Source organism: Onychostruthus taczanowskii, unplaced genomic scaffold (genome assembly GCF_017590055.1).
Source record: "Onychostruthus taczanowskii isolate IOZ18803 unplaced genomic scaffold, ASM1759005v1 scaffold61, whole genome shotgun sequence".
NCBI lineage: Eukaryota > Metazoa > Chordata > Aves > Passeriformes > Passeridae > Onychostruthus > Onychostruthus taczanowskii.
The window spans coordinates 3,851,858-3,878,390 of NW_024503790.1; the positions used below are offsets into that span (position 1 = coordinate 3,851,858).

The 26,533-nt window shown below is 47.9% G+C and overlaps 1 protein-coding gene across 3 annotated transcripts in view; it reads right to left on the bottom strand.

Annotated features, from left to right (window-relative positions):
* PRDM16 (PR/SET domain 16) overlaps positions 1-26,533 on the bottom strand; it is a 302,077-nt gene that overhangs the window by 13,164 nt on the left and 262,380 nt on the right. For 2 of the 3 annotated variants that reach the window (XM_041419760.1, XM_041419758.1), the window contains exons 6-12: positions 22,640-22,838; positions 16,900-17,047; positions 15,375-15,528; positions 10,320-11,721; positions 6,708-6,795; positions 2,757-2,926; positions 703-780 (exon numbers count right to left, since the gene is read on the bottom strand). In XM_041419760.1, the coding sequence (XP_041275694.1) occupies positions 703-780; positions 2,757-2,926; positions 6,708-6,795; positions 10,320-11,721; positions 15,375-15,528; positions 16,900-17,047; positions 22,640-22,838 (2,239 nt within the window). The remainder of the gene's footprint in view (positions 1-702; positions 781-2,756; positions 2,927-6,707; positions 6,796-10,319; positions 11,722-15,374; positions 15,529-16,899; positions 17,048-22,639; positions 22,839-26,533) is intronic. The other variant, XM_041419759.1, reaches the window with a different exon arrangement.

The window sequence follows — 26,533 nt, forward strand, 5'->3', positions numbered from 1 at the left end:
AAATTCCATGATTTAAGCAGAGAAACTACCAAAATTCAGTTTTAAGGCAGGTAAATCCACATGTTTTTTGCATGTTGCATTTTCTCTTTATAAAAAGAATTTGCCTGGTGTATATTATGTATAAAGTAGGGATTAATATCACACTACTCATGTACTTTATACATAATTAAACTTCTTAAGTAGAAGTTTGAGTGACTTCATAGCCACCCCCCTAAAAAACTCCAGAAAATTTAATCAGTGACCATCAGGAATCAAACCCAAACCTTTGTTTTTTTGATCCCCTACTCCAAGCACCTCTGATGTGCATTAAGAAAAGAAAAAGAAAAAAAAAGAAAACCCAGCTAGCCCCAGCAGTGAAGGTCCTGGCAAGCCCTTCAAACCAGCCCGAATTTCAGAGCCATTCAGCACCTTCAGCTGTCCTTGAGATGAATGGTTAACGTGAGTGTGAAACAACACTGCAAATCAGAGCCCTCATTTGCCAGCATACATCTAAATATAAGTTAAGTGTCTATCTTCGAGCTGCCAAGCCTGATTATTTTTGGCTGGTACACATAATATACAACCCTATGAATCACTCTGTGTAATGCTCCAGGCCTGTGGTATTCTGCTGGCACAGCTTTATAAAGGAGAGGGGGGGTGGAAATACCAGAGTGGTGAGTGAGGAGCGTTTGGGAAAGGGTTTTTTATGGGGGACAACATCACCTGTAAGGCTGCTCCCCAGTGTGTGTCCGCAGATGCCTCGTCAGGTTGGCTGAGCGTGGGAAGATCTTGCCACAGTACCTGGACAGGGAGAGCCAAAGGAAACCATCAGGAGAACCAAAGGAAACCATCAGGAGGACCAAAGGAAAGCATCAGGAGGACCAAAGGAAACCATCAGGAGAACCCCTGGATGCTGTGGGAGATGGATTTCTAGGGAATTCTCCAAGCCTGGCAGAAGGCTCACACAGAGTGCAAACCTTGAGATAAGAAATGCTGACTTAGAAATGGGAGAGGACAGACATTGCTGAGAGAGAAATGGAGGTAGAAACAAGTTTCAAAGGACGGCCTTGCAAACAAAACTGGATACTTTGGAGAACTAGAACTATGAAAGATGCCACAGCACCACCTGCACCCCTCATTCTGACACCGCTCCCAAAATCTCTTCATGCCCTCACATCATGAGCTCATCCCTGATGGGGAGGACAAATCTCCCACCCCAGGATCACAGGAGGCACTGTGCTGGCATCAGAGCACCAGGAGCAGCTGAGGAAGCTGGGAGGGCTCAGCCTGGAGAAAAGGAAGCTCAGGAAGAACCTTCTCACTCCTCCAACTCCCTGGCAGGAGGGTGCAGCCCGGTGGGGTCGGGCTCTGCTCCCACAAATGGGGGACAGGATAATAGGAAACAGCCCCAAGTTGCACCATAGGAGGTTTAGATTGGATACTTGGGAATTTTTTTTCACAGAAAGGCTTGTCAGACGTTGGAATGGGATACCCAGGGAGGTGCTGGAGTCACCATCCCTGGAAGTGTTCAAAGGAAGTGTGGACAAGGCACTTGAAGACAGGGTTTAACTACAGCATTCCTGCATCAGGGTACAGAGGGTTTAATCACTGCCTGGGCAGATTGGCACTTGAGATGTTTCTGCATCTCCTTTATAGCCCTGTTGATGCGCTCATCAAAAGGAATCTGCTCTTTCATCCTTGGAATTCACAGAATTTTCTCTGGATAAAGGCTGCAGCACTGTGCTATGGGTTAGGAGGCTGACAGCTGCTTGCAGCAAGGAAATGCAGCTGTAGGAAATTAATAAAGGAAGGAATTGTGTTCCCCCATAAATCCAGTTCACAGTAAAATCAAAAAGGTATAAATAAAAACACTAATTGGGAAATAAAGATCTAAGGAGGAGGGGCTGCACCCTGTGACTATGAAACCTATTGTAGGAGGAAGCCATGACAGACTTTTCTTATTTCAGAGAACTTCAGCTGTCCTGAAGATTAACAGTTAATGTGAGTGTTCCCCAGCAATGTAAATCCAAATTTTAACTTGTGAGTGTGCATCTAAAATTTATGTTTAGTCCCTTTTGTAAGTGGAAACCTCAAATTTCTAAATACTCAACTGAAATCCGAGCCCACAGCTCTTGTGGCAAAGATGAACATAAGAGGCACCTCAACCAAAGCTTGTACCCACTTTCTGCACCCAAAAAAAACCCCTCAGCAGGAGCCACCATAAGAACCTTGAGGTAAAACTGCGACAGCAGACAGAGGTTTATTATTAAATACCCTTAATCTGCTCCACTTTGGAGCTGGATGGGTACGTGAGGAGTTCTGTGGATAGAACATTTTGAAAAAGTTGTTTCCTGCATGCTGTTTTTCAAAATTCAATCATTTTTCCATAGCTGAGGTTGGATATAGCCAGGACTGGCATTGGGAACGGCGGCGTTCGCCGCTGCACGCCAGAGACTTGGCGTGGGGAGTTGGGTTTGCTTGAGAATCTCCAGATCTGCTCCCAAGGTTATTAAGAATTACAAAGCAAACAGAAGATGCTGATTTCCTACCAGACAAAACAAGCTATTTCAGAGGGAATTAGTCATCCCAGCTCTGCTCTAATTCCACCGCTCCTTGTTTTCCCTCCTGGCCGAGATGTCGGCGTGGAGCTGCTCTGCTCTGTGCTGGTGCCCAGTGCAGCTGCCCAGCTGGGAATGCACACCCTGGGGTATTTCCACATCCTGGGATGTTTCCACACCCTGGGGCTCAGTGTGGATGCCGTGGGATGCCCGGCTCACCTGCAGGTGTAGCGCTCCTTGCCCTTGCGCAGGATGGGGTCGGAGAGCGTGGGCGGCGGCGATCGGAAGTTGAAGGGGTGGTGGGGAAGGGGTTGCAGGGACGAGCCAGAGTCAGCCTTCATGGCTGCAAAGCTCTCCAGTTTCTCCGTCATCGTCTCGATGGCCGACATCTGCAAGGACAAGGAGAAAGCTCCTGTCAGAAAAATCCCCAGGAAGGGCAAGGTCTGATGCATGAAACACCGGTTTTGGTTGGGCAAAGCCTTCTGCTGGTGTTGGGTTTCTTGAAAGTTGGAGGCACAGTGGGAAATGGAGCCACTGAATCCAGCCAGGAAATGCTGGAGTAGTGTATTGGTCATGGAGAAAGCAGGAAAGGCTCAACTGGCAAAGCCAGGCATTTAGGTCTCAGAAATGAGCACTTGTTCAGTTTCTGCAGTGTGCATGTGCTCACTTCAGCACTTCAGATCAAAAATTACCTCAGAATACACCTGAGACATCCATTGTTTATCAGGAATTCAACGGAATTTTTTACCAGGAAAACTCTGAAACTAAACACCATGGTCAGATACCTGAGGTAGAACTCAGTACCCAAGCCCAAAGCAAATTCTTGGGAATTCTGATTTCTCCTACAACATCCTGCGGTCTTGGAAGGACAGGACAGTGAGGGGTGGGTGGGCAGGCAGGGATACAACCCCAGGAGAAGGGGAACAGGCAAGTTTTGGGCCCAAAGCAGAAGAATCCTGTCCAGAGTGGAGTGGGAGGGATGTGTGATGGCTGCTCAGGGAGCTGAGAAGAGAGGAGAGGTGGAAGGGGTGAAGAGGGAGCAGCTGGGAAGAGGAGGAGTTAGGATCAGGCTCAGGATGGAGTGGATCCACAGGGAGCTTGCCTGATGAAGAGGCCAACACTTTAATTATGGGTAGGAAAGGTTCAGCAGCTCCTGAAGGTGACGGAAGGATGGGTGGAAGTGGCTGAGTTTCCTGGAGTAAAAGGGAGCTCCAGCCAAACCCCTGGATGTGAGCGGTGGCTGGGTGAGTTGTGGTCAGGAGGGGCAACACCTACACATCCCTTTGGGGTGGGAGCAGCTGGCATGCAGGCCTGGAGCTCGGACACCAAGCAGAATACCCCTGGTGCTTGTTCAGGTTTAGTTTGTATTGACTTGGCCTTGTTCTCACAGACACGAGATTAAACACCACACCAGAAAGAGGGAGAAAGGGAAAACCCTGGAGATACAGGAGAAGGGGAAAGCAGAAAAGGAAAGAATGACCTGGACCATGTGCAAAAAAGGAAAAAATGAATCTGCATAAAAATCCTGCCTAAAGAACAGCACTTTTACTTTCATTACAGCGCAACAGGAAATCCAATCCAAGAGAGCAACGCGGCTCAGAGGACGACGCCGACTCCTCCGACATCCAGCTTCGTGCACTCCTGAGAGCACTCTGGAGATACCAGGGGCAGAAGAGAGGGCTAAAACAAACAAGGCAGCAATAAAGCTGCCTCCTGGCTGCGCTGACATCAGCGGGACAGGCGGGACCTGCGGAGGCAGCCGGGGCGGCAGCGAGCAGCGGAAGGCAGTAGGAAGCCATACATCACCCCGAGATGCTCGATTGTGCAGGAAGGGCTGACCTTTTGCACGTTTACACTTTATTAAACTGGGCTTTAAAAGGATGGGGAGGGAGGGCAGAGGGGGAAGAGAGCCAAGATATTGTTTAAAAATATATGGGTATGAAAAAAAAAAGTTGTCTTAATCACCCCTGAAGACATTGTGAGGGCTGACAAGCATTCATAAGCTGTAAAAAAAGAGTAGTAACCCCCATTTCTCAATAATAGATCCACAGCCCCTTAGCTGGAGGCTCCCAGCCCATGAGAAATAGTAAGTAATACTTAGCACCAGCCACTTGAAAAGGTTACTTGATCATTTACAGCACCAGCTCTGCCCCAGCTGCCAGTCATGCAACAAAACCATCACGTTAAAAAGCTCTCCGGACCTTTCAGAGCTGAGCTCTCAGCCCTTTGCCAAGGTACCTGGAGCTCTCCTTTGTTGTGCCCTGTTCTTTAGGCACTTAGTCAGGGATATTTGCTGGCTTGAGAGCCGTAGGCTGGTTTTAAAATTCTAAACACTGGCCACGGCCTCTCCAGTGGCAAAGGCACTTTGCTATTTAGGGAACAACTGCCTGGTTATAATAAAACAGAAAGGTGGAAGAAAAGAAACTTAACAGGTGAGGAAAGGCTTTCCATTAAGTTATCAAAAAGTTACACAGGTTATTTATGTTGTCCAGAGTTTCATTTGGAATAGACAATGTAGGAAAACTCCCAGGGAGCAAAGGAACTTCTGCCAACGACTGGCTAAGAAATAAGAGCTGCCTGAAATTCATTTTGAGAGAGGAAACATCTCCTGAACGCTTTTATCACATCTTCTGGCTTCATCACATCCCAGTGAGGGCACTCTGAGAGAGCTGGGGATTAGTCATAGAGGAAAAGGCTGAGACCAGACTCATGTTTGGAGTGAGAAAAGCCTGGGTAGAACGTGACTCTGACTGACCAGGCACAGGAACGTTGGTCCTAATGAAGAAAGCAGAAGCAGGGACCCTGAAAATGTGATTCTAAGGAAAAGATCCAGGATCCAGAATTCTTAGCAATGCTGGATCCAGGGAATTGTCACAGCCTCAAGGCTGCCAGAGCTCTCAGACACAGGGTGGGATTGTTGGGGTGTCCTGTGCAGGGCACAGGTTGGACTGGATGATCCTTCCAGCTCAGGATATTCCATGATTCTGTGATAATTCTGGAGATTCTGTGATAATACTGGAAGGGGATCTGGTGGTACAAATCAATATTCTGGAACAAATGCCCCGTGTTCCTTCTCTGTGTCTGAAATACCTGGTTGACTGCAGCATGGGAACGGCGCCTCTCCAGATCAAGTGATCTGAACACAGCGCCCGCCTTATTAAAAATCATTATTAAAAATCAGTTATCAGGAAGCTTTGGGCTGGAGTGATTGTGAATTTGAGGCTATTCTGTGTGATAAGCTTCTAGAGATAACCAGGCCTTCCAGATCTTTTCACTGCCATGGGAAGAGGACGTGGTCAGGATTTCAGGAACAATGTTAACAACCTTCCACCCAGAGCTTGCTCCTGCTTGGGGTCTGAATGTTTCTCATCGTCTCCTTGGGTTACTTTGCCACGCTGGCTCCTCCCTGCTATCAGATTCTTTACAGGCAGATATCCCCACTATTCTAAGCCACACAAACACAGGATGTTCCTGGCCAGCCTGTCACCATTATCCAGCCTGGATGAAGGAAAAATCAGGGGAAGTTATTAACCAAACTCTGAGGCTGGTGTGAAACAATGCAGGAACTAAGTTTAGCTGTGAAAGCAACCAGGACCCAGATTTCACAAACCTGCGAGTTATTTATCTAAGGTGGGAAACATTATCAGGGGAGAACAATGCTCGTGAATATAAAGGAGAGCACAATGAGGAGCACGGAGCTGGGATCCCAGCCTGGGCACAGCAGGAAGGACTGGGATAGCTGGGGACTGTCACACGCACAGCTGAACCCACTGCCCGGCACTTCCACACACTCCTCGTGATGTGGGAAACTCAGGAAGGTGGAAAATGCTTCTGCCTTGGGGCTGGGCAGTCCTTCTCCACCTTGTATCACTGCAAACCACACCCCCAGGTGTTCCCAAAGGAAAAACCACGCAGGCATTGTGAGCTGTGGAAGGGGAGCTTGGCAGAGCCTATGAGCTGCCCAGACCTCATCCCTGTTTTTCTGGCAATGCAAAGGAAGCAGCAAGGCACAGCTGCCATCATCCTCAAACTGGGAATTAAATGTGCCTGGAAGGAACTAGTGGAAAACAGTGGAGATTCCAGTCAGGCCCTTGGATGAGGAGGAGCCTGATCCCAGTGATCCCAGCGTGTACCAGCTCCACCCCAGCATTCCATCAGCACTGCTTTTACCTGGGGGTGGAAAAGCAGCGGGGAGGGTCGCAGGTACTTCTCCTTGAGGGCACCCACGGGGTCTGTCACCTTCCGCTTCTCCACCCTGCTGGACAACAACACAGAGGGTTACATACCTCACAGGCAGCCCCACACAGCCACACTGTGCTGAAATTGCACACAAGGTTATTCTCTTACTCACACAAATGTCTTACACCCCCTTCTCCTGGACACTACAGATTCTGATGCACAATTGCCCCACAATTGTGTGCAGAGTGCAGAAAGCACTGGAAATAAAATGAACACCAATCCCCTCCTTTGGGCAGTATTTTTTTTAGCCTTCAGGCTGATGACTAGGAAAACATTTTGCTCCTGCTCTGCTGCAGTGGTTTATAAACCTCTGCTGTTGTGAAAGGTCATGGAAAACCTTGCACTTGGAGAAAAGCTGTCTGAGCAGGAGAAGCTCTAGGGTCCACAGCAGGCAGCCCCCACACGGAAAAAAAAAAAAAATTGTCTTTGAGAGTTTGCATTTATCTGAAGAGTTAACACTGGGCCAGACTCTGCAGCCCCAAGCGTGCTGAAATCATTAGGTGTTTCATATTTGTTTCCTCCCTCGCAGCTGAGACATAATTTGCATTGAGTTTCTTTGGCAAGCCCATGTGGACAACGATTTAAAAAGTGAGGGACTGGTGGGAGAATTCTGAAGTGGCTCAGAAACCTGAGTTCTTCTGATATCACCTTGGCCCACTCAAATATTTCATGTTTAAGCATCTGAGATGCAGAAATGACCCTAAAGTGAGGCTATTTTTGAAAATGTTGGCTTTGCTTCCACAAAATATTCTACTTGCAGGGAAACGGAGGTGTGGAATCACCAAAAAGACAAACTGAGATGTTCTCTAAGGGAAAAAAAGTGTTGAGGAAGTAACTCCAACAAACACAGCTGCATCTTTAAATGGTTGGAATTGAGTCCATCCAGCTAAACCAGCAGAAATCCAAGAGTAAGAGTGATTTTAACTACATTAGTCTAGCATAAATTGAGAGCAAATTATTTTTGCTACATTTCAGCTGATTGGTGCGTGGATCAAATTACCAAAGAGTTTAAAGAAGAGCCCTGCCGAGTGCAGTCAGCGAACTGTGCTTAATCTGCATTTAATTTTTCTTGGGTAGAGGGAAAGAGAAGAGCTGGGTTGGAAACACAGCCAGAATTAGGGGGCTTTGGAAGGTACGTGCTTTTATGGGTCTGAGTCGCCAGAAAAACCAAGGAATAAGTAAAAAGTTGCTCCCTGAGCCCCCCTGAGCAGCCCAGCTTTGCTCTCCGTGAGGCGCTGAAATGCCCAGGGGAACATCCCTGATCCCATCAGCGCCTTCTGGGAAGAGCCCTGCCTGCTCCGTGTGCACAAAATCTGGTGAATTGACAGCATTTCCCCAGCTCTGCCATGTCCCAGCACCAGGAATGGAAACACAAGGTCCAAACGTCCCCGTCAGAGCCGAATTCCTCAGCGCCTGGAGGATTAAGCCGATCGTTTCAGCCCAGTGCCTGAGAACGTCACCCCCACGGGCTGAGCTAAAAACTGCCCCCATTTCAGACTGTCTGGCCGCATTAAATTATATCACCAGGAGAAAATGTCAAGGATTTAAGTGGCCTTTGGGAGAAAAAAATGAAGGAGCCAAATGATGTGAGAGAGTCTGATAAAGGGAAGTTTAGAAACAAAATATTTCCATATTTTTCAAGCTGGGACTTGGAAGCTGGGCTGTTTCGCTCATTACATCAGAAGTCTGATTCGCAAGCAATACCACTGCTGACTTTCTATTTTAACACATGACTAAAACTATGTGCATCCCATGGAATGCAGCAAATGGTGCCCCCATCCTTCACTTCCATCTGTCTTCTGGGCCTTTACGGTTTTCCCGAGGCTGCTGTTTTAATTGGCAATGGCTTCTCCAAGCCGTGTTGTTTCAGCATTCCTGCTGAGAATGCCCAGAGGTGGCAGGACCCTACAAGGATTCTTTTGCCTTTCCATCCCATGTATTGATTTTTTTTTTCTCCCCAGGAGTAGTTTTTATGAACACTGCTCACACCATGCCTGATTTCTCCAGGAGGAGATGGCCACGGTGGGTGCCAGGTAGGGCACGGCGCCTCCTGAGCTGGGAGGTGTCCCCATCCCAGATGGCATGATGTGGGCACGTCACCCCTGTGAGCTGGCAGAGCCAGAGACACTCATTTAGCCAGCAGTGAGGGCTCACTAATCCTCATCCCAGCCGACAGCTCCTTGGCCTGGCCAGACACTGACATCACTTTTTCCCAGAGTTATCAGCCCTGCGACAGCGGCCGGCGGTGACATCTGGGCTGTCGTGGTGCTCGCAGCCCTCTGAGCGCCCATCCCACCATCACACCACGGTGGCTCTGAGGCTTTCCAGCGCCAGGGACAGGGCAGATCCTGCAGGGGAACAGCCAGTAACCTCCCAGCAGGCTGGGTACAGCAAGGATCACCATGCATTCGGCACAAGGAATGCAAGGACAAAGAATTCACCTCCACGGACTGAATCCAGGAACGCTCCGGGACAAGCACAATTATCCAGAAGGATGCTGTGGAGCATTTAGACATGGTAGTGGCTAATTTAGATGTGTTAATGTCTAAATCAAACTAGTTCAGTACATGCCTTTTCACTGGACTTTGCTAAAATTAAATGTGCCATGTCCACCTTTTCCAAAGGCAATGCCTGGATGGGTAACACACAAATTCACTGTTACCCTCACAAAGTTATAATACTTTTCCTTTGGGAACAGGTTTTATAAAAAGCTCTCAAGCAACCCAAAGTCTTCCCTTTTTGCTTCCTCCTGAATTGATTCCTTCTGGAAGTTTAGCTGACATTTGGATAACTTCACCCAGCCTGCTCTACACACGCCTTCCATGTTCAGCTCATTCTGACGTAACGCATCAGGCCCTCCTCAGAACCATCTGTTCAAGTGACACCAGAAAGGCCTTGTTATCTCCCAAGAAAGATAAATCTGTGAGAAATGTATCTGGGAGAGATCTGGGTAGTAACACGCTACCATGTGTTTACGCAGTAGTTGTTACTCCAAGAGTAACATGTTTCAGCAGGTTGGGTCTGCACCAGCAGCTCCTCCGAATTGAAAAAACCCAAGAAATGGCATTAGAAAGGAAAAGGGAGGGAGGGAGAAAGAAAGGTGAAGTGGCTCACAAAAGGCCCTCGAGTCAGTCAGTGGGAGAGCTGCATTTCCAGGCTCCCAGGGCTCCTGACTCATTCCCAAGCCATGAGAGCCCAGGGCTCCAAGGCAATCTGAACTCTGCATTCTTATCGAATCAAACCTCTGGAATTTCTCCAGCAGAAGTGCCATCTTAGCGATGGCTCGTGGGAGAGTCCTTAAATAGGTCAAGTTTCTTCTTTATCAAAATAAGGATGTGTTCTTTACACACTGATTATGAGGGCTCCTTGCAATTACTCAGGCCTTTCTATTCAGGAAACTCAATGTGTCGAGAAGTACAAAAAACAACAGGAGATGTTCAACTGTTCTTCCCAACCAACCTGCATCCTCCCCTGCCTCAGGGTGTGGTGTCAGCTGGAAAAGGAGCTGGTTAGGGAAAGGCTTAAGGCAGGGTATGTTAATACCTGTAGATGGGGTCCATGAAAAAGGGCGATGGCTTAGCGTAGTGCAGGGAAGGCTGCTGAGGCAGCTGGGACTGGGAAATCTTAGGTAAGACCTCACTTGCCATCAGCTTCCTCTCCCCATAAATGTGGTTTTTCCGTGGCTCTCTCCCTCCATTCTGGCTGGCTCGGATGCGGTTGCCAATGCTCAGATCCAGTGGCTGCTCCTCCCCTGAGGAAGGGGCTGGGAGGACCTTGGGGGGCGGCAGGATTGGCTTAATCTCTTTTGGCTTCGTGGTGAGATCGAAGGGGGACTCCGAGCTGGTGCCACCGACTTTGTGGAGGTCCCTGGGTGACTTTGGTTCTGCCTTGACCAGCAAGTTGTGATTGAGGGTCCGCTCCGTGAAAGGGTAGAGGGAGTGGGGGAAATTGGGGAGGAACTGGAAAGGGAACATGGAATGATACGGGAGTGAACCCATCTTTTTCTCCTGCATCCCCATAAAGCCAGGCCCAAAATACTTCTCTGCAATGGAGGCGATAGCTTTAATAGAGTCATTGGCAGCGCCCGTGGTGGGCAGCAGGTGCTCCTCTGGGGGAGGAAAGAAGGAATGCTGAGAGTAGAAGAGAGGGATCTCGCTCGTGGTGTTGGTGGAACTGGCAGACACCGAGCTGCTGACAAAATCTGGCTTGGTCTCCATTTGTTTGCTCTTGTCTTTCGTTTTGTCCCTGTCACTCTCCGCGTCACTGTCCAGGTCAGAGCCGGTGCCAGTCGTGGTGTCCAGATCCGTGCCCGTGGTTGTATTGACATCCTCAAAGTCACTGCCATCGGACATGTCACTGTTCCTGGCTTTTAGCTTCTCCAGGTAGGAGTTCTCCAGGCTGCTTTCACATTTCTCCTCCCCGGAAGGAGCCTGGTTGCTGTTGCTCACCGCGGAGATCAGGGGCAACGCCGGGTTCCCGAGGGGGCTGGGGAGCTTCGCGTCTGGAGTGTGGTTGAGGGGACTTTTGAGCAGTTGCGTGGGCGGTAACAAGGGAGGCCTGGGGTACAGAGAAGGCGGAAAAATCCCCGGGAATCCCGGGGTGAGGGTGGGGAAAGCTGGGGGGGCTGGCGAGAACGGGAGCCCGCCAGGGTGCGGGCGGGATGGGAAATACTCGTTAAAGCCCAGGCTGGCGTGGTTGAGGTTGGGAGAGGGTTTGGATTTGTCCATCATGGAGGTGGGCGTGAGGGGGAGGCCGGGGGCAAAGATTCCGGCGGGGCTGTAATGGTTCTTGCCCTCGCAGAAGCGCCGGTGCTTGTTGAGGGAGGAGGTAGTGCTGAACATCTGCCCGCAGTCCTTGCACTTGATCTGGGTGCGGCAGTCCGCGTGCATCCGCTTGTGGCGGCACAGGTTGGAGAACTGCGTGTAGGATTTGTGACAGACCTCACCTAAAGCGTCAACAGGAACCAACAACAAAAGCCATATGAAATTAACAGGAAAACAGCAGGGGTTCGCCGTGGGATTCACCAGCCCGCCCCCCATACCGCCCCGTCCCTGGGAGCTCCCGGCCCCGAAGAGCAGTGGAACATCACCGCCTTTCCCTTTGGATGAATCCTGGAGAATCTCTCAGTCCACAGAAATCTGAGGGGATGTGCTAGCTCTGCTCGAAGTTTGGGGGAATTTTCAGGAAAGGTTATCATGGAATCACAGAATGGTTTGGTTGCGAGGGGCATAAAGCCCATCCCATCCCACCCCCTGCCATGGGCAGGGACACCTTCCACTGTCCCAGGTTGCTCCAAGCCCTGTCCAACCTGGCCTTGGTTACTTCTAGGGATCCAGGGGCAGCCACAGCTTCTCTGAGCACCCTGTGCCAGGGCCTCAGAACCCTCGCAGAGAAGAATTCTTCTGTATATCCAACTTAAATTCAATTTTCAGTTTGAATGCATTCCCCCTGTCACTCCAAAGTCCCTCTCCAGTTTCCCTGTTGCCCCTGCAGGTCCTGGAAGGTGCTGTTAGGTCTCCACACAACCTTCTCCAGGCTGAAGAAATCTCTCAGCCCAGATCCAGAGGGAAGATGCTCCACTCCCCTCAGAACATCTTTGTCCTAATCATGCATTATTAATGATAACATCTATTTATCCCAGCTCATCTGCTTCCCATTAGTCCTAGCATGGCAGGAAGCACTTAGGGCTGGAGGGAGAAGAACTTTGCCTTATTTAATCAAACCTGCCCTTCCTCAATGCCCTCAGTGGTACATAACCCCTGCAGGGGGATGCTCTATAAATCCCCCTGCTCCTGCCAGGACTGGGATCTCTTTTTTTTAATCCTTTAAATCAGTCCAACACCCCTGCCCCGCTAACTGAAGCCACATCAGCGTTTTCTCTAACAACCTGTAAATACCAAGCTTTCAAAACATGGATTTTTATGACCCCTTTTCACCTCCAGACTTGCTGCTGTGGAAGAAACAGGGCAAAGAGAGACAGAAATCCCACCCCAAACTTTTCTACACATCAAAACACGGTGGCTTTTTATTATCTGGTGCCTCTTTCAACATGGGAATAAAGGTGGTGGTGAGTTAGCACACTCCTTCCCCCGGGGAACTGCTGTTATCACCCTTTTGTGAGCAGGGAAACTGAGACAAAGCAGGGGAAAGGACATTGTTTGGGCTTGGACAGGCAAGGACATGAATCCAAGTCCTGACACTCCAGCTCAGGGGCTGCTCAGTGCTCCTTCCCTCCTCCCAGCTTTACTGATAGGTGCATGTGAGCATGATTTCCCCAGTATTTTCTCCTAAATATTTCCTAAGACTTTAGGATTTACTTCAGTGCTTGAATATCGAATGACTGGTGGGAGAGTATTTCACTAGCAGCTCTGAAAATACAATAATATAATAAATTCCAATTGAAATTCAAAGCAGAGGTGGATAAAATTCAATGAATTTGGCATTTCAGTTCAGATGAGCACCCCAAAATCCAAAGGAGTGTCGCTGAAGGCTCTGGTTTCTGACTGCACTGTAAATTCAGGCTGCACTGTCTGTCCCCAGAGTATTGAATTGTTTGGCCCTGACACAGCCCAGAGCTGCAGGGAAACAAAAACAGGACAAGAAAGTCATCCCAAGAGTTTGGATGTTTGAGCCAATCCTAATTTTTGGATTATTTGGATTATTATTGAGCCAATCCTAATAACTTTAAAATCTTGGATCAGGTCTCCTGAACGGCTCTTAGTGCATACGCAGTTTTATGGCTGTTTTAAGTATTATTTCAGCTACCTTAGACTTGCAAAGAAAGGGTTTATTTGGCTTTTTTACTCCATTTTAAAGTGTTTTCTTAAAAATTATCCAAACAGAGCTCTTAAAAGAAGCACTACTGAATTTATTGTCCATGAAATTCAGCACTCCTAATTTTATTTCCATGATAATCTCTTAAATACAACAATCTCTGGGTTTTTTTCCAAGGGAATCAGTAATCACCATCCCTAGAATTGATTGAAAAACCTGTGGATGTGGCACTTAGTGGTTTAGTGATGAACACAGCAGTGCTGGGTTAAGGGCTGGACTTGTTGATCTCAGAGGGCTTTTCCAACTGTAACCATTCTATGATTCCAAGATTCTTCCATTTTTCACCCTAGGAATTTTTGCTAGATATATAAATGCTGCACAAAATTCCCTAAAGAGAAGTGCTAGAGCTCTGAGAGCTCACATCAGCCTTCTAAAATAAGGAAAACTGGACATTTTCTGTTAAATCTCCAGTTATCCAGTGATTTAGTAATTCCATGTGGAACGGCCTCTCTTGCCCTCCTGATTTCTGCAGTTATAAAGTTACAGGTTTGGGGTCTTTTGAAAGCCAAATATAATATTGTAAAAAATGAAACACAAACACACATAGACCCCTTTTCTTCCACTGAACAGGGAAAAAAAAAAAAAAAGAACCAACTTCCTGGTGAATCCTGCCATGCGGATTTGAAGCTGTTAATGGATTCCACATTGATGGACAAAACAACCTGACACGTCTGACCAGGCAGATCCCTCTGCAGTTGTTCCACAGGCTGATTTGGTCTGACAACTCCATAATTCTGATGAGGTGAGAGTGAGGAGATTATGAGGAGAAATCCCTCATCTCCCTGCAGCAATCCTGGGAGTCAAATTATCCCTTTCATGTGCCCAGTGAAAGATTGCAGCAAAATGAGCGAGAGGAGCGTTTCTTCTTCCTCTGCTGACACCCAGCTGATTATCTCAGGACACTGATTACCTCGGGACATTAATGAAATGAGTCTCCCAGGATATTTCTCCATGCTGTTCCCATTATTCCAACAGGGGAAAAAAGGCAGGAGTGGGTTCAGTGGCTTCCCTACCGTTAACATCAAAGCCTGGAATCAAACCCAGATCCCGGCCCGTGCCTGAGCAACGTGTTCTGAAGTGTCAGGAAGTGATCCCTAAAGTTCCTGGAGCTTTGTTGTGACACCATCCACCTCCCTGCACAGTTATCCAAACCCAATGGGTGCTGTGTCAATTAAAAAAATATACAGCCCTGGGAATGACAAGGACTGAGATGGGTGGCTCTCCAGGGAAAATGCCCTTCTGGAAATATCCCACCAAGGAGAGCGCTGAGGACACAGTTCATCTGCTGTTTATTTGGCTCCCAGCATTATCTAGATGAAACGTGCAGTAAATAAAGAAGAAAAAACTTTCTTTTTAAAAAACACCTTCTCATCTCTGTGATTTTTCCAAGTTCTTTACAACGGCTCCAGGGTTTGAGGCACCCCTGTAAAACATTTCGATCAGGCTGTGCCAGCTATTTATTTATGTCACCAACAGGAACATTCGAAAGCGATTAAGGCAAAAAAAGACGAGAGAAAGAAAAGATATGAGAAAATGGCATCGCTGTGACCGCTGAGAGACTCAGCTTTTAACTTGTCAAGAAAGTCAAAAACCGCCACGAATGTTTACTGAAAAAACAGGGAGCATGCAAAAAAAAAAAAAAAGGAAAAAAAAAATTCATCTTGTGCTCTGAGCTATAAAATTACAACAGCCGGGGATGGGAGGGCTGGGGGGCCCCGGCAGGATCCCTGCAATTACAGGCCGGTGATGGCCGTGACAACTTACATATGAAAGGTTTGACAGTGCTGTGGATATGCTTGTGCTGCTTGAGGCCCGAGGAGGTGGCGAAGGTCTTGCCGCAGTCGGGGCAGGCGTGGGCCCGCGCCCCCACGTGCTGCGAGCGGATGTGCCGCTGGAGGTTGCTGGGGTCCGTAAACACCTGCGGGGAAAAACGCCTTCAGGAGAGGGGGGAAAGCACCAGGAGAAGAGCCTGATGTGAGAAACTGATTTTGTTAGGGTTTTTTGCAGCGCTGCTGCTCGTGGCTTGAGGAGCGCGGGGTGGACAGGTGAGGACAGGTCAGGAAAGATCTCTGTGCCCTGCCAGGCTGTGGCACCTCCCTGAGTCCTGAGTGTGTGGTGCTCATGGCTGGACAGGTCTGGTGGCATCTCCCTGGGTCCTGAGTGTGTGGTGCTCATGGTTGGACAGGTCTGTGGCACCTCCCTGAGTGTGTGGTGCCCATGGCTGGACAGGTCTGTGGCACCTCCTCAAGTGTTCATGGTTGGACAGGTCTGTGGCACCTCCCTGAGTGTGTGGTGCTCATGGCTGGACAGGTCTTTGCTCACCCTCATCTGCCCAGCACAGCCCTCACCACCACCCCAGTACCCAGCTGGGAATGGCCAAAGGGGAGTGGGTTGTAAGAGGGTTGAGCTCCACACTCCCAGTGGGATGCCCAAGACAGTGAGGACACCTCTTCTCCCTGGGACAGGGACAGTGGGGTCACCTCTCCCTGTATCCCCTGCTCTGGGCCAGCATGGGCCACCCGTCCCCTGCAGGCCTTGCCCAGGTCCCTGTGTCCTCTCCCAGGTGAAGTGTCCCATGGAAGCTGTCCTGCATCCCTTTCCCCAGGTCACAGCACCCACTCCCAGGTGAATCCCCCCATGGACACTGTGTCCTGCACTCTTTTCCCCAAATCCCAGCTACCCACTCCCAGGTGAATCCCCAAATGGACACCATGTCCTGCACCCTTTTCCCCAAATCCCAGCACCCATTCCCAGGTGAATCCTCCCATGGACACTGTGTCCTGCACTCTTTTCCCCAAATCCCAGCACACTCCCCCAGATGAAGCCCCAAATGGACACTGTGTCCTGCACCCCGAGGTCCCAGCACCCTCTCTCAGGTGAATCTCTCAATGGACACCATGTCCTGCACCTTTTTCCCCAAATCCCAGTGCTCTCTCCCACATAAAACCCCCAATGGACACTGTGTCCTGCATCCTTTTCCCCAAGTCCCAGTCTCCTCTCCCAGGTGAATCCCCCCATGGACAGCATGTCCTGCACCCTCTTCCCCAAATCCCAGCACCCTCCCCCAGATGAATCCCACCATGGACACCATGTCCTGCACCCTCTTCCCCAAATCCCAGCACCCTCCCCCAGGTGAATCCCCCCATGGACACTGTGTCCTGCACCCTCTTCCCCAAATCCCAGTGCTCTCCCCCAGGTGAATCCCCCCATGGACACTGTGTCCTGCACCCCCAAATCCCAGCACCCTCCTCCAGATGCATGCCCCAGGCTGGCCATGTCCTCACTGTACCTTAACACAGTTTTCACATTCAAACCGTTTCCCACTGTCGTGAGACATTTGGTGACGAATCAGGTTGGATTTCCAGTTGAAAGCCTTGGGACACTGGTCACACTTGTACTCCCTCTCCTCGGTGTGGATCACCATGTGCTGCTCCAGGCTGGCAAAGAGACACGGGCTGACCTTCAGACCACCCAAAGCAGGCACTGAGGCAGGTCAGAGACCCAGAGAGGTGACAGAGATGGTGACAGAGAATCAGCTGTCAGGGGCCTGGGGGTTTTCCAGCTTATGGGTGCCTCAGAGCAGGAAGGGAGCAGCTCATAAAATTCACAGATTCACAGAATTCACAGATTCACAGAATCACTGGGTTGGGAGAGACCTTCAAGCCCAATGAGTCCAACCCAGCCCCAACACCTCAACTCAACCCTGGCACCCAGTGCCACATCCAGGCTTTGTTAAACACACCCAGGGATGGTGACTGCACCCCCTCCCTGGGCAGCCATTCCAGAACTTTATCACTCTTTCTGCAAAAAACTTTTCCCTAACATCCAACCTGTATTTCCCTTGGTGGAACTTAAGGCTGTGACCTCTGGTTCTGTCAGTTCCTGGAGAAAGAGCCCAGCCCCAGCTGAGCACAGGCACCTTTCAGGAGCTGTGCAGAGTGATAAGGTCACCCCTGAGTCTCCTTTTCTGCCCCAGCTCCCTCATTCCTTCCCCACAGGGCTTGTGTTCCAAACCCCTTGACTGAGAGAAGGACAGTGACACCCAGACACCATTTGAGGTTTTTGAGATTTATTTCACTGGTGGAAGATGCCCTGTTCTGCCTCAAAATGACGCTGCGTTTTATGCTACTTATAAATACCTGAGTCCATTCTCAAGGGGGAAAAGGAAAGTAAACCCAGCCGTGACCCTAGAGATACCTGAGGGGAAAAATAGGCACTTTTTGTGGCATACCCCTGGGGAAAGAAAAGATATTTGCTGTTGCTGAGCCTCTCATGTGTCCATTTTCACGGGCAGCCGGCCCACGGCTTCCCAGAACACAGGGACTCACCGTTGGGAAGAAACATGATAAGGTGCAAACACGTTTCACTTCTAAATGTCAGACATCTTTGATTACTTCACTCAGCAATTGCACCTCCTGCCAACTGGCAGCATCTCCAGACTGGGGGATGATGGCAATCCTGAGTGGCTGCTGGCACAGGGCCACGGCAGGGGTGGCACCTGCTGCTCCAGTGCCCTGTACCATGGGAATCCTGCACCTCCCTGCCCAGGAATCCTGCACCTCTCAGACTTTAAATCCTGCATCTCCCAGGCCTTAAATATTTTATCTCTGAGGCCAGAAATCCTGCACATCCCAGGCCAGAAATCCTGCGCATCCCAGGCCAGAAATCCTGCACATCTCAGACCTTAATTCCTGCATCTCCCTGCCCAGGAATCCTGCACCTCTCAGACTTTAAATCCTGCATCTCCCAGGCCTTAAATATTTTATCTCTGAGGCCAGAAATCCTGCACATCCCAGGCCAGGAATCCTGCACATCCCAGGCCAGGAATCCTGCACATCCCAGGCCAGAAATCCTGCACATCCCAGACCAGGAATCCTGCACAATTCAGGCCTTAAACCCTGCACCTCTCAGACATTAAATTCTGCACCTCTCAGATATTAAATCCTGCACCTCTCAGGCCAGGAATCCTGCACCTCTCATGTTGGGAATCCTGCACCTCTCAGCCAGAAATCCTGATCCTCTCAGGCAGGAATTCTGCACATATTTCAGGCCAGAAATCCTGCACATCTCAGACCAAGAATTCTGCACATTTCAGGCAGGGAATCCTGCACCTCTCAGCCAGAAATCCTGCACATCTCAGACCAGGAATCCTGCACATCTCAGGCTGGGACTCCTGCACATCTCAGGCCAGCCCTGGGAAACAAGGGAAGGAAATCTGCATCCTTTCCTTCCTTTGGGGCAGGTTAACAGGAGTTATAAACACTACTCTTACTGTGAGTTCTTAAAAAAAAACCAAACAACCCAGCTCACATGGATTCTGCTCCTGCCTGAACCCCTTCCCATGGATATTAAACCATTCCTACAGAACTTTAAAGCATGGCTGTATTTTTACAGAAACATTAAAGCTGAGCACTACTGGAAAATCCTGCCAGTCTTCAGAGAAGGTACTCTCTGGCCATTTCTAGCAAGTTCAAGATCCCAGGAATCATGTCAGCCTTGGTCACTCAACACCCAAAACTCCTCCCTTGGAGCACCAGCCCTAATCCCAGCTAGATAATTCATATTCATGGGCATGCCCCTCATAAACTGCCAACCCTCTGGTTTGAAAGCAGCAATATTCATTTTGCTCAAGAAATGCTGCTCTTAAAATGACCAGACTTTTAACACACACAAAGTAACACAAACCTTTCATATGCACATCCAAAAATATGCTCCTGTTAACTGTGATTTATGAGTTTATTTCGAGCAAATATGGACAAGCTAATACACTGTTTAGAGGCAAGTACCTACTGGGATTAGCAAAACATTTATTTATTTAGTCAGCTGCTAAATGCTCAATTTCAGGTCCCCAGTGGCATCCTTGATTTCATCTGTATTAACTTTGAAAAATTCTAAGACTATCCAGGCACTCTGAGCGGGTTTATTTTGTGTTTTAGTGACTTTAAACTTAGCAGATTGATGGGGGAAAGGCTGATGTGGACATTTCCTCTCCACCAGCATGTCAAAGGCTGAATGAGGATGCTGCTGACTCTCTTTTCCCTTGTCAAAAAAATCAACTTTATGGTACTTATCCCAAAATATTTGGTATAAAAGGCAAAAACCCCAAGGCCACAGTGCCAGCTCAGACCCCTAGGGAGCCAGGAATACACAGAGGGTATAAATAAGATACAATACACACATTTCAAAAGGTTATTTCCTAGTTAACATAAAAATTAGTTATTTCCTAGTTAACATAAAAATTAGAGAGCACTGGAAGCTAAAGAGGAGAGAGCTCCTGACACCGGTGGATAAAAGATTTGGAATTTTTACTAAAATCCATAATATTGAAAACATTTGAAGGAAGTTCTCCTTGTCTTGTCAAGTAAAAAGAAATGAAGAAAATTGCAGCCTCTTATTTCTAATGAGAGTACCCAACGTAGAGACAGGAGGTGAGGATTAAAAATACCACACTGGGCTCAGAGGATGCCACACAGGAATCCCAGGATCCATCCCAGACTCTACAACTCCCAAGCTCTTTTCCATGCAGATACAGGGAATGCTCTGTAGCCTTCACCTTTACTCTGCATCTTTTAAAATAGATTTTTTTTTCCCCCCTCACTTCCTCACCCAGATCAAAGAGCTGAAAGTATCAATGTAATTAAGTTCAAAGTGACAAACGCAGGTTTTTAAATGTTAAACTGAAGTGAAACAGGGGCTTTAACCTCGAGGTTTTTGCTCTGCTCAGGCAGAGCCTGACAGGGGATTGCCAGTTCTCACAGTTTTACAACAAATCTTGTGGTGCACGGGGTTTGTTCACCCAAGAAGGCAAAAGAAATGAGTATGTGAGAACTTCAGCCTCCGGTAAACACAGAAAACTCTGCTTTTATGGAATTTTATAAAGGCTTTTATCAAGGCTTAGGATGCAAATAAACACAATCTTAAATTGATTTAAAAAACTCCTCAACTTTTAAAGCTGGCTCCTAATATTTAACTATTTGAGTCTCACTTTGCCAATGAATTAGAGAGCTCAAAGATTGCTGTATTAAAGCTGCATTTCATTGCTACCATATTCTGATTTGAAAAAAAAATATCAGATTTTAAGTTAAAACCTGAATTTAAATATTTTCCCTTTTAAAGAGAAGTTATATTTACAGTTGCTGTATAATCATAATAATAACTGAAGAATTGTTGCAAATTAAAAAATGAGCTGGAGCTATCCAACTTCCAATCTTATTTTTTTTCCTTTTCACATTGTTGTCACAAGAGCTTTGGTGGACACAAAGAAAATTAAAAATTTTATTGGAATAGAGGTTTTTAATTGCTCCTGCCAGATCAAATAGGAGCTTGTGGCCATGTTACGAGTTCTTAGGGCATTGACATCCTTTTCACATTGCTGTCACAGGAACATTTGGTGAACACAAAGAAAATTAAAAATTTGATTGGAATAGAGGTTTTTAATTGCTCCTGCCAGATCAAATAGGAGCTTGTGGCCATGTTACGAGTTCTTAGGGCATTGACACCTCTTTAAACCCACTCATCTCTAATGACCAAGAATTAAATTTAAAAGAAGCCTTCATGCACATGTTGACTGAGCTAATATTGGTGGTTTTTTCCTTCAGAACAAGAGAAAAGATGGTAGAAAGATCCCACCCAGGTCTCTCAGAAAAGAACCCCTTAAACTTCCCACCAACAACCCTTGGGTGCTTCTACCAACAGGCAATGGAAAGCACGGGTCTAGGAAATCAAAGTGGAATAAAACACTGCCCAACAGCTACAGAGGGTCCCAAAGTGAACATTCCTGAACCTTGTAAGGAAAGGGGAGGTTACTAGGGAGAAAGGAAAGGTTGATCCCAAAAGGAACATTCCTAAAGCCTATGGAGAAGGGAAAGGTTTCTATGGAGAAAGGAGATTTATCTCAGAAAGAACATTCTGAAATGCTATGGAGAAAGGAGAGGTTTATCCCAAAAGAACATTCTGAAATGCTATGGAGAAAGGAGAGGTTTATCCCAAAAAGAACATTCCTAAAGCCTATGGAGGAAGGAAAGGTTTATCCCAGAAAGGACATTCTGAAATGCTATGGAGAAAGGAAACGAGTCTAGGGGGAAATGACAGGTTTATCCCCAAACAAACATTCCTAAAGCCTATGGAGAATAAAAAGGTGTCTATGGAGAAAGGAAAGTTTTATCCCAAAAAGAACATTCTGAAATTCTGTGGAGAAAGGAAAGGTTTATTCCAGAAAGAACATTCTGAAATGCTATGGAGGAAGGAAAGGTTTCTATGGAAGAAAGAAAGGTTGATCCCAAAAGAACACCCCTAAAGCCTATGGAGGAAGGAAAGGTTTCTATGGAGGAAGGAAAGTTTTCTATGGAGGAAGGAAAGGTTTCTATGGAGGAAGGAAATGTTTCTATGGAAAGAGGAAATATTTCTATGGAGGAAGGAAAGGTTTCTATGGAAGAAAGAAACCCAAAGAAAGATCCCAAAAGAACATCCCTAAAGCTTATGGAGGAAGGAAAGGTTTCTGTGGAGTTGGGAAAGGTTTCTATGGGGAAAGGAAAGGTTTCTATGAAGGAAGGAAAGGTTTATTCCAAAAGAACATCCCTAAAACCTATGGAGGAAGGAAAAGTTTCTATGGAAAGAGGAAAGGTTTCTGTGGAAAGTGGAAAGGTTTCTATGGAGAAAGGAGAAGTTTCTACAGAGGAAAGAAAGGTTTCCACGGAGGAAGGAAAGGTTTCTGTGGAAAGAGGAAAGGTTTCTATGGAGAAAGGAAAGGTTTCTATGGAGGAAGGAAAGGTTTCTATGGAAAGAGGAAAGGTTTCTATGGAGAAAGGAAAGGTTTCTGTGGAGGAAGGAAAGGTTTCTATTGAGGAAGGAAAGGTTTCTATGGAGGAAGGAAAGGTTTCAGTGGGGAAAGGAAAGGTTTCTAGGGAGGAAGGAAAGGTTTCTAGGGAGGAAGGACAGGTTGATCCCTTCAGTCCTCCCCACCGCCCATCACCCCCTTTGGCCAGGACAGAGAGGGGAGGCCAGAGGAGGGTCTGGCTGTCAGTGGGTACCTGTATTTATTGGGGAACATCCTCTCACAGTCCTTGCACTCGTAGACCTGTCCATCCCCGAGGCCTTCCTGCTTGATCTCGTTGCTGAGGCTCTCGTAGAGGGCCCCCACGGCCCCGCAGCCGTACTTCTTGTGGCGCCGCAGGTCCAGCTTGGACTGGAACAGCTCATCGCAGTCCTCGCAGCGGAACGAGGGCTCCTCTGCAACACACACAGCAGCCCATGGCAGCCCTGACCCAGGAAACACCACCAGAGAGGAGGCAAGGCTCACCGAGTCCAGCAAACAAACAAACAAAGAGAGAATTTGCAAGTGAGAGGGGAGAGAACCCAAGGGAGGCCGTGCCAGCAGCTGCTTTCACTTTAAGCATTAAGTGGGGAAAAAAAATCAGATCACACAACCAGAGGAGATCTTGTTTTCTTTGTGTCTTGGCCTCTGCTGAGATGGAGAGACCTAAAGGGATTGGGAGACACACAAAATTCTGGGCTTATTCTGGAGTGCTGTGCTTGTCTGCAAGGAGGGGGTTTGAAATTATGAACGAATTTTCCTCAGAAGGGGCTGCCAGGGAAAAAGGAACAAGCCAGACTCATATAAACACAGATAGTGAGAAAAGCAAACTGCCACAGCACAAACCTGGAGAAGCTTCTTTCTAAGAAATTGTCTGTCTAATGTTCTCCTCTCAGTTTTCCACTGCAGGAGCTCAGGGCTCCATCAGCCCAAGGAGTCCCAGCCCAGAGCAGCATGGAAGGAAGAGCAGGGAGCCAAAGGCTTTGTTGCTGTGCTCTTTGCTTTTTTTTTTTTTTTTTTTTTTTTTTTTTTTTTAAGTTCCAATGCACATAATAAATTACTGTAGTCAAGGTCAAACAAATTAAAAAGAGGGCAGCTATTATTAAGTTTACAAGGCAGCATCCTGACCATGGTGCCAAGCCAAACAATCAGCTCAGAGCTGTAAATTTTCCAGGAGAACAAGCTCTGCGAGGGAGTCGGGATAGCTCTGGGTTTCTCCACCCTGGAACAGAAGCTTTCCAGCCCCCTGTGAGTCACTGGAGCCACGTTTCCCTGTCCTCCCCTACCCTCTTCCTCCACGCTCTGCTGCTCTGCCTGGTTCTTTTTTTCTGATAACTGCACTCCCAGAAGGAACAGCCCGTGGTGATGCATTATCTCTGGGGGAGGAGTGGGAATATTCTGGGAGCTGCAGCCAAAGGAGATGCTGTGGAGGGGCTGATCCATCCCCTGCTCTGCAGAGAGGGGATGTTGGGCTGGGATGTGGCCACACTCACGTTCTTGGGGTAAAATCTTCAACCCCTTTGCTTCAAAGTCCCTCCTTCCAGTTATTTATGCCAAATTTTACACAACTTCAAGCACTTATGCTGAGCTTTAAGGCCTGGGATGGTGTTTTATCTAAATCAGGGTTAATTTTGTTACGAGTGTGACAGGAGTGGAAGCACGGGCAGCGTCACACCCAGAGACCTCCATGCCCCCACCTGGGCACTCAGCTCCCATCTCCCTTTCCTCTGCTTAAACCTGAGTTTAAAACTGAGCAAGGCAAGGTCCCAGAGGCTGCTGCAGCAGCGATGTGGGCAGAGGAAACCCTCTGCACCCTCTGCACACCTACACGGAAAGTATCGACATGGGCAAAATCAAACCCAGCTGAAAAAGAAAGTATCACCAAAACTCAGCCAGCACAGCCTGGCTGAGCCAGGCAGCTGAGCCACCCTCAATATTTGATGGAATGACTGGCAAATGGAAAATATCCCCTGTGCTAACTGGAGAGAAACAGAATTAAATGTAGGTGGAACTTCAGAAGTGTCATTGCTCCAAGAAAGATTGGGTTTTGTACGTTGGGTGATGTGGAGACACGTCTCTCAGTACTGATTGATTTTTTTCCTGAATAATGGAACTTGACACAAAACTTTACTTCCTACAGAACTCAGATTTGAGTGTTTGGCAGAGGTTTTAGCATCCCAGCAGCCTGCCCAGGGCTCCCAGAGCCACCCACACCCACAGGGATGGTCCCACAGGGCTGCAGGAGATCAGCTGCACAACAGAGGGGGGCAAAAAGAAATAAAGTCCAGCCAGTCAACAAAGGATTTTGACTAAAGAAGAAGACCTGAGGGAAGAAAATACCAAATTGTTCTCATTTCAGCTCATTTCAAGGGTTTATACACTCTGAGATTGAGATTGCTGGCAGCAGCCTCACCATGGGGTGGGTCAGGCTCTGCTCTGCTCCTCAGAGAAATTCTCTTTACAGAACAGAACACGACCAATGGGTGTCTCATGTGTGTCATGTCCCTGGGGAGGGAAACCTGGAAATCAGGACACCAATAACAGCAGTATGGAGAGACTGCTACTAAAATAATCCAAACTACTTTTTATGAGTGAAAAGAAGAAAAACGTGTAGCATCAAACTCCAGGGACATGGAACTTCTCTGGTGAGGTGTTCCTCCACCTCAGAGCCAACATTTCCCCTCTTTGCTCTCTTGTAAATGCAGCAGTGGCTTAACCAGGAAGGAATTTTTGGAGGAGTGACTGAAATCCTCCAGGCTGGGAAGCCCCAGGTCCCTTCACCTCTTAACAAGCTCCTACCAAACTCCCAGTGTCCCTCAAGCTCCACCTGGAAAATCCCCAGACCTGAAAACACTTGGAATGGAGGAAACTGATTTTTTTTTTTTATTTCCTTTCTTTTGACTTCAGAGAAAATGCAACAAAATTCCTTCCACAAATCCAGGTGGAATTCTTCCTGCTCCAGTTTGAGATTTACATGATTAATTGCAGCTTACTTCACCCAAACTCTCCTGTAGGAAGCAGAAATCCTCTCTGGGTTTGGAAAAGCAGCCATGGAGAATAATTTCTCCCATACCTGGCTAAAGCTGGATAACTGCCTCCTCTGCCAGTGCCCTGCCTGCTCTTACCAGTGACAATGACACTTTTTTGTCCTTTCTGTGAGCTTACAGAGCAGGGAAAGTGGTGAAATATCTTAATTGCCTCAAGAATATTTTAGAAAAGAGATTTTGCTTCTAATTCTCCTGGTTCTTTGCCGTATCTCACCCAAATCACACACGATCCAAGAGGACATCAAACACAGCAGCTTTTCCACAGGTGGAAAAGATGGAGGAGAGGAAAAGCAATTCCTGTGCATCAGAGTATCCGGGTTTGGAAAAAGAAATTTGTATTGAAAGGAGGCTTAGAGAGCTGACAAATATATGATTAAAAGCCTTGTAGCCACGTGTTCTTCACTGGTTGTAAATCCTGTTTTGATGCTCAGACAGGCTAAAGAGAGGAAAACCAGATCAGGTGGGAGAGCAGCTGAGGGGAGGCCCTGGGAGAGAAGCTGTGGCTGCCCCTGAATCCCTGGAAGTGCCCAAGGCCAGGATGGAGGGGCTTGGAGCAGCCTGGGACTGTGGAAGGTGTCCCTGCCATAGCAGGGGATGGGATAAAATCATCCTTCAGCTCCCTTCCAGCTCCAATCATTCCACAATAACTGCTCCATATCCAACCCCCGTTCCTCTGGCATTCCCAGCAAATCCTAAACCAGACTCCTCAACAAACACCCCGCAGGGGAAGGGCCTGAGCCTGGCTTAGGACCAGACTATCCCCTGCAAAACCGAAACCTAAACCAGCTCAGGGCCGAGCTGAGAGCTGGTGTTGATTCTGTGTCTGTATCTCACACCCACTCTGTAGGCTCCAGGTTTATTCAACTGTTCCTTTCTATTTTTTTTCCCAAAAATAAAAAGGTGGCCCTTCAAAGCACGTTCTCATTAAAGTTTCCCCCTTTTTTCCACAAAAATACTGCCCTTCACAAAGGTAACTGTGTGACAGGGAGAAGGGGCTGCGAAGAAAAGAGCAACCCCAGTCACACCGAAATTGCTGCCTGTTCTCTGTGTCGTGTTTGTCAAAT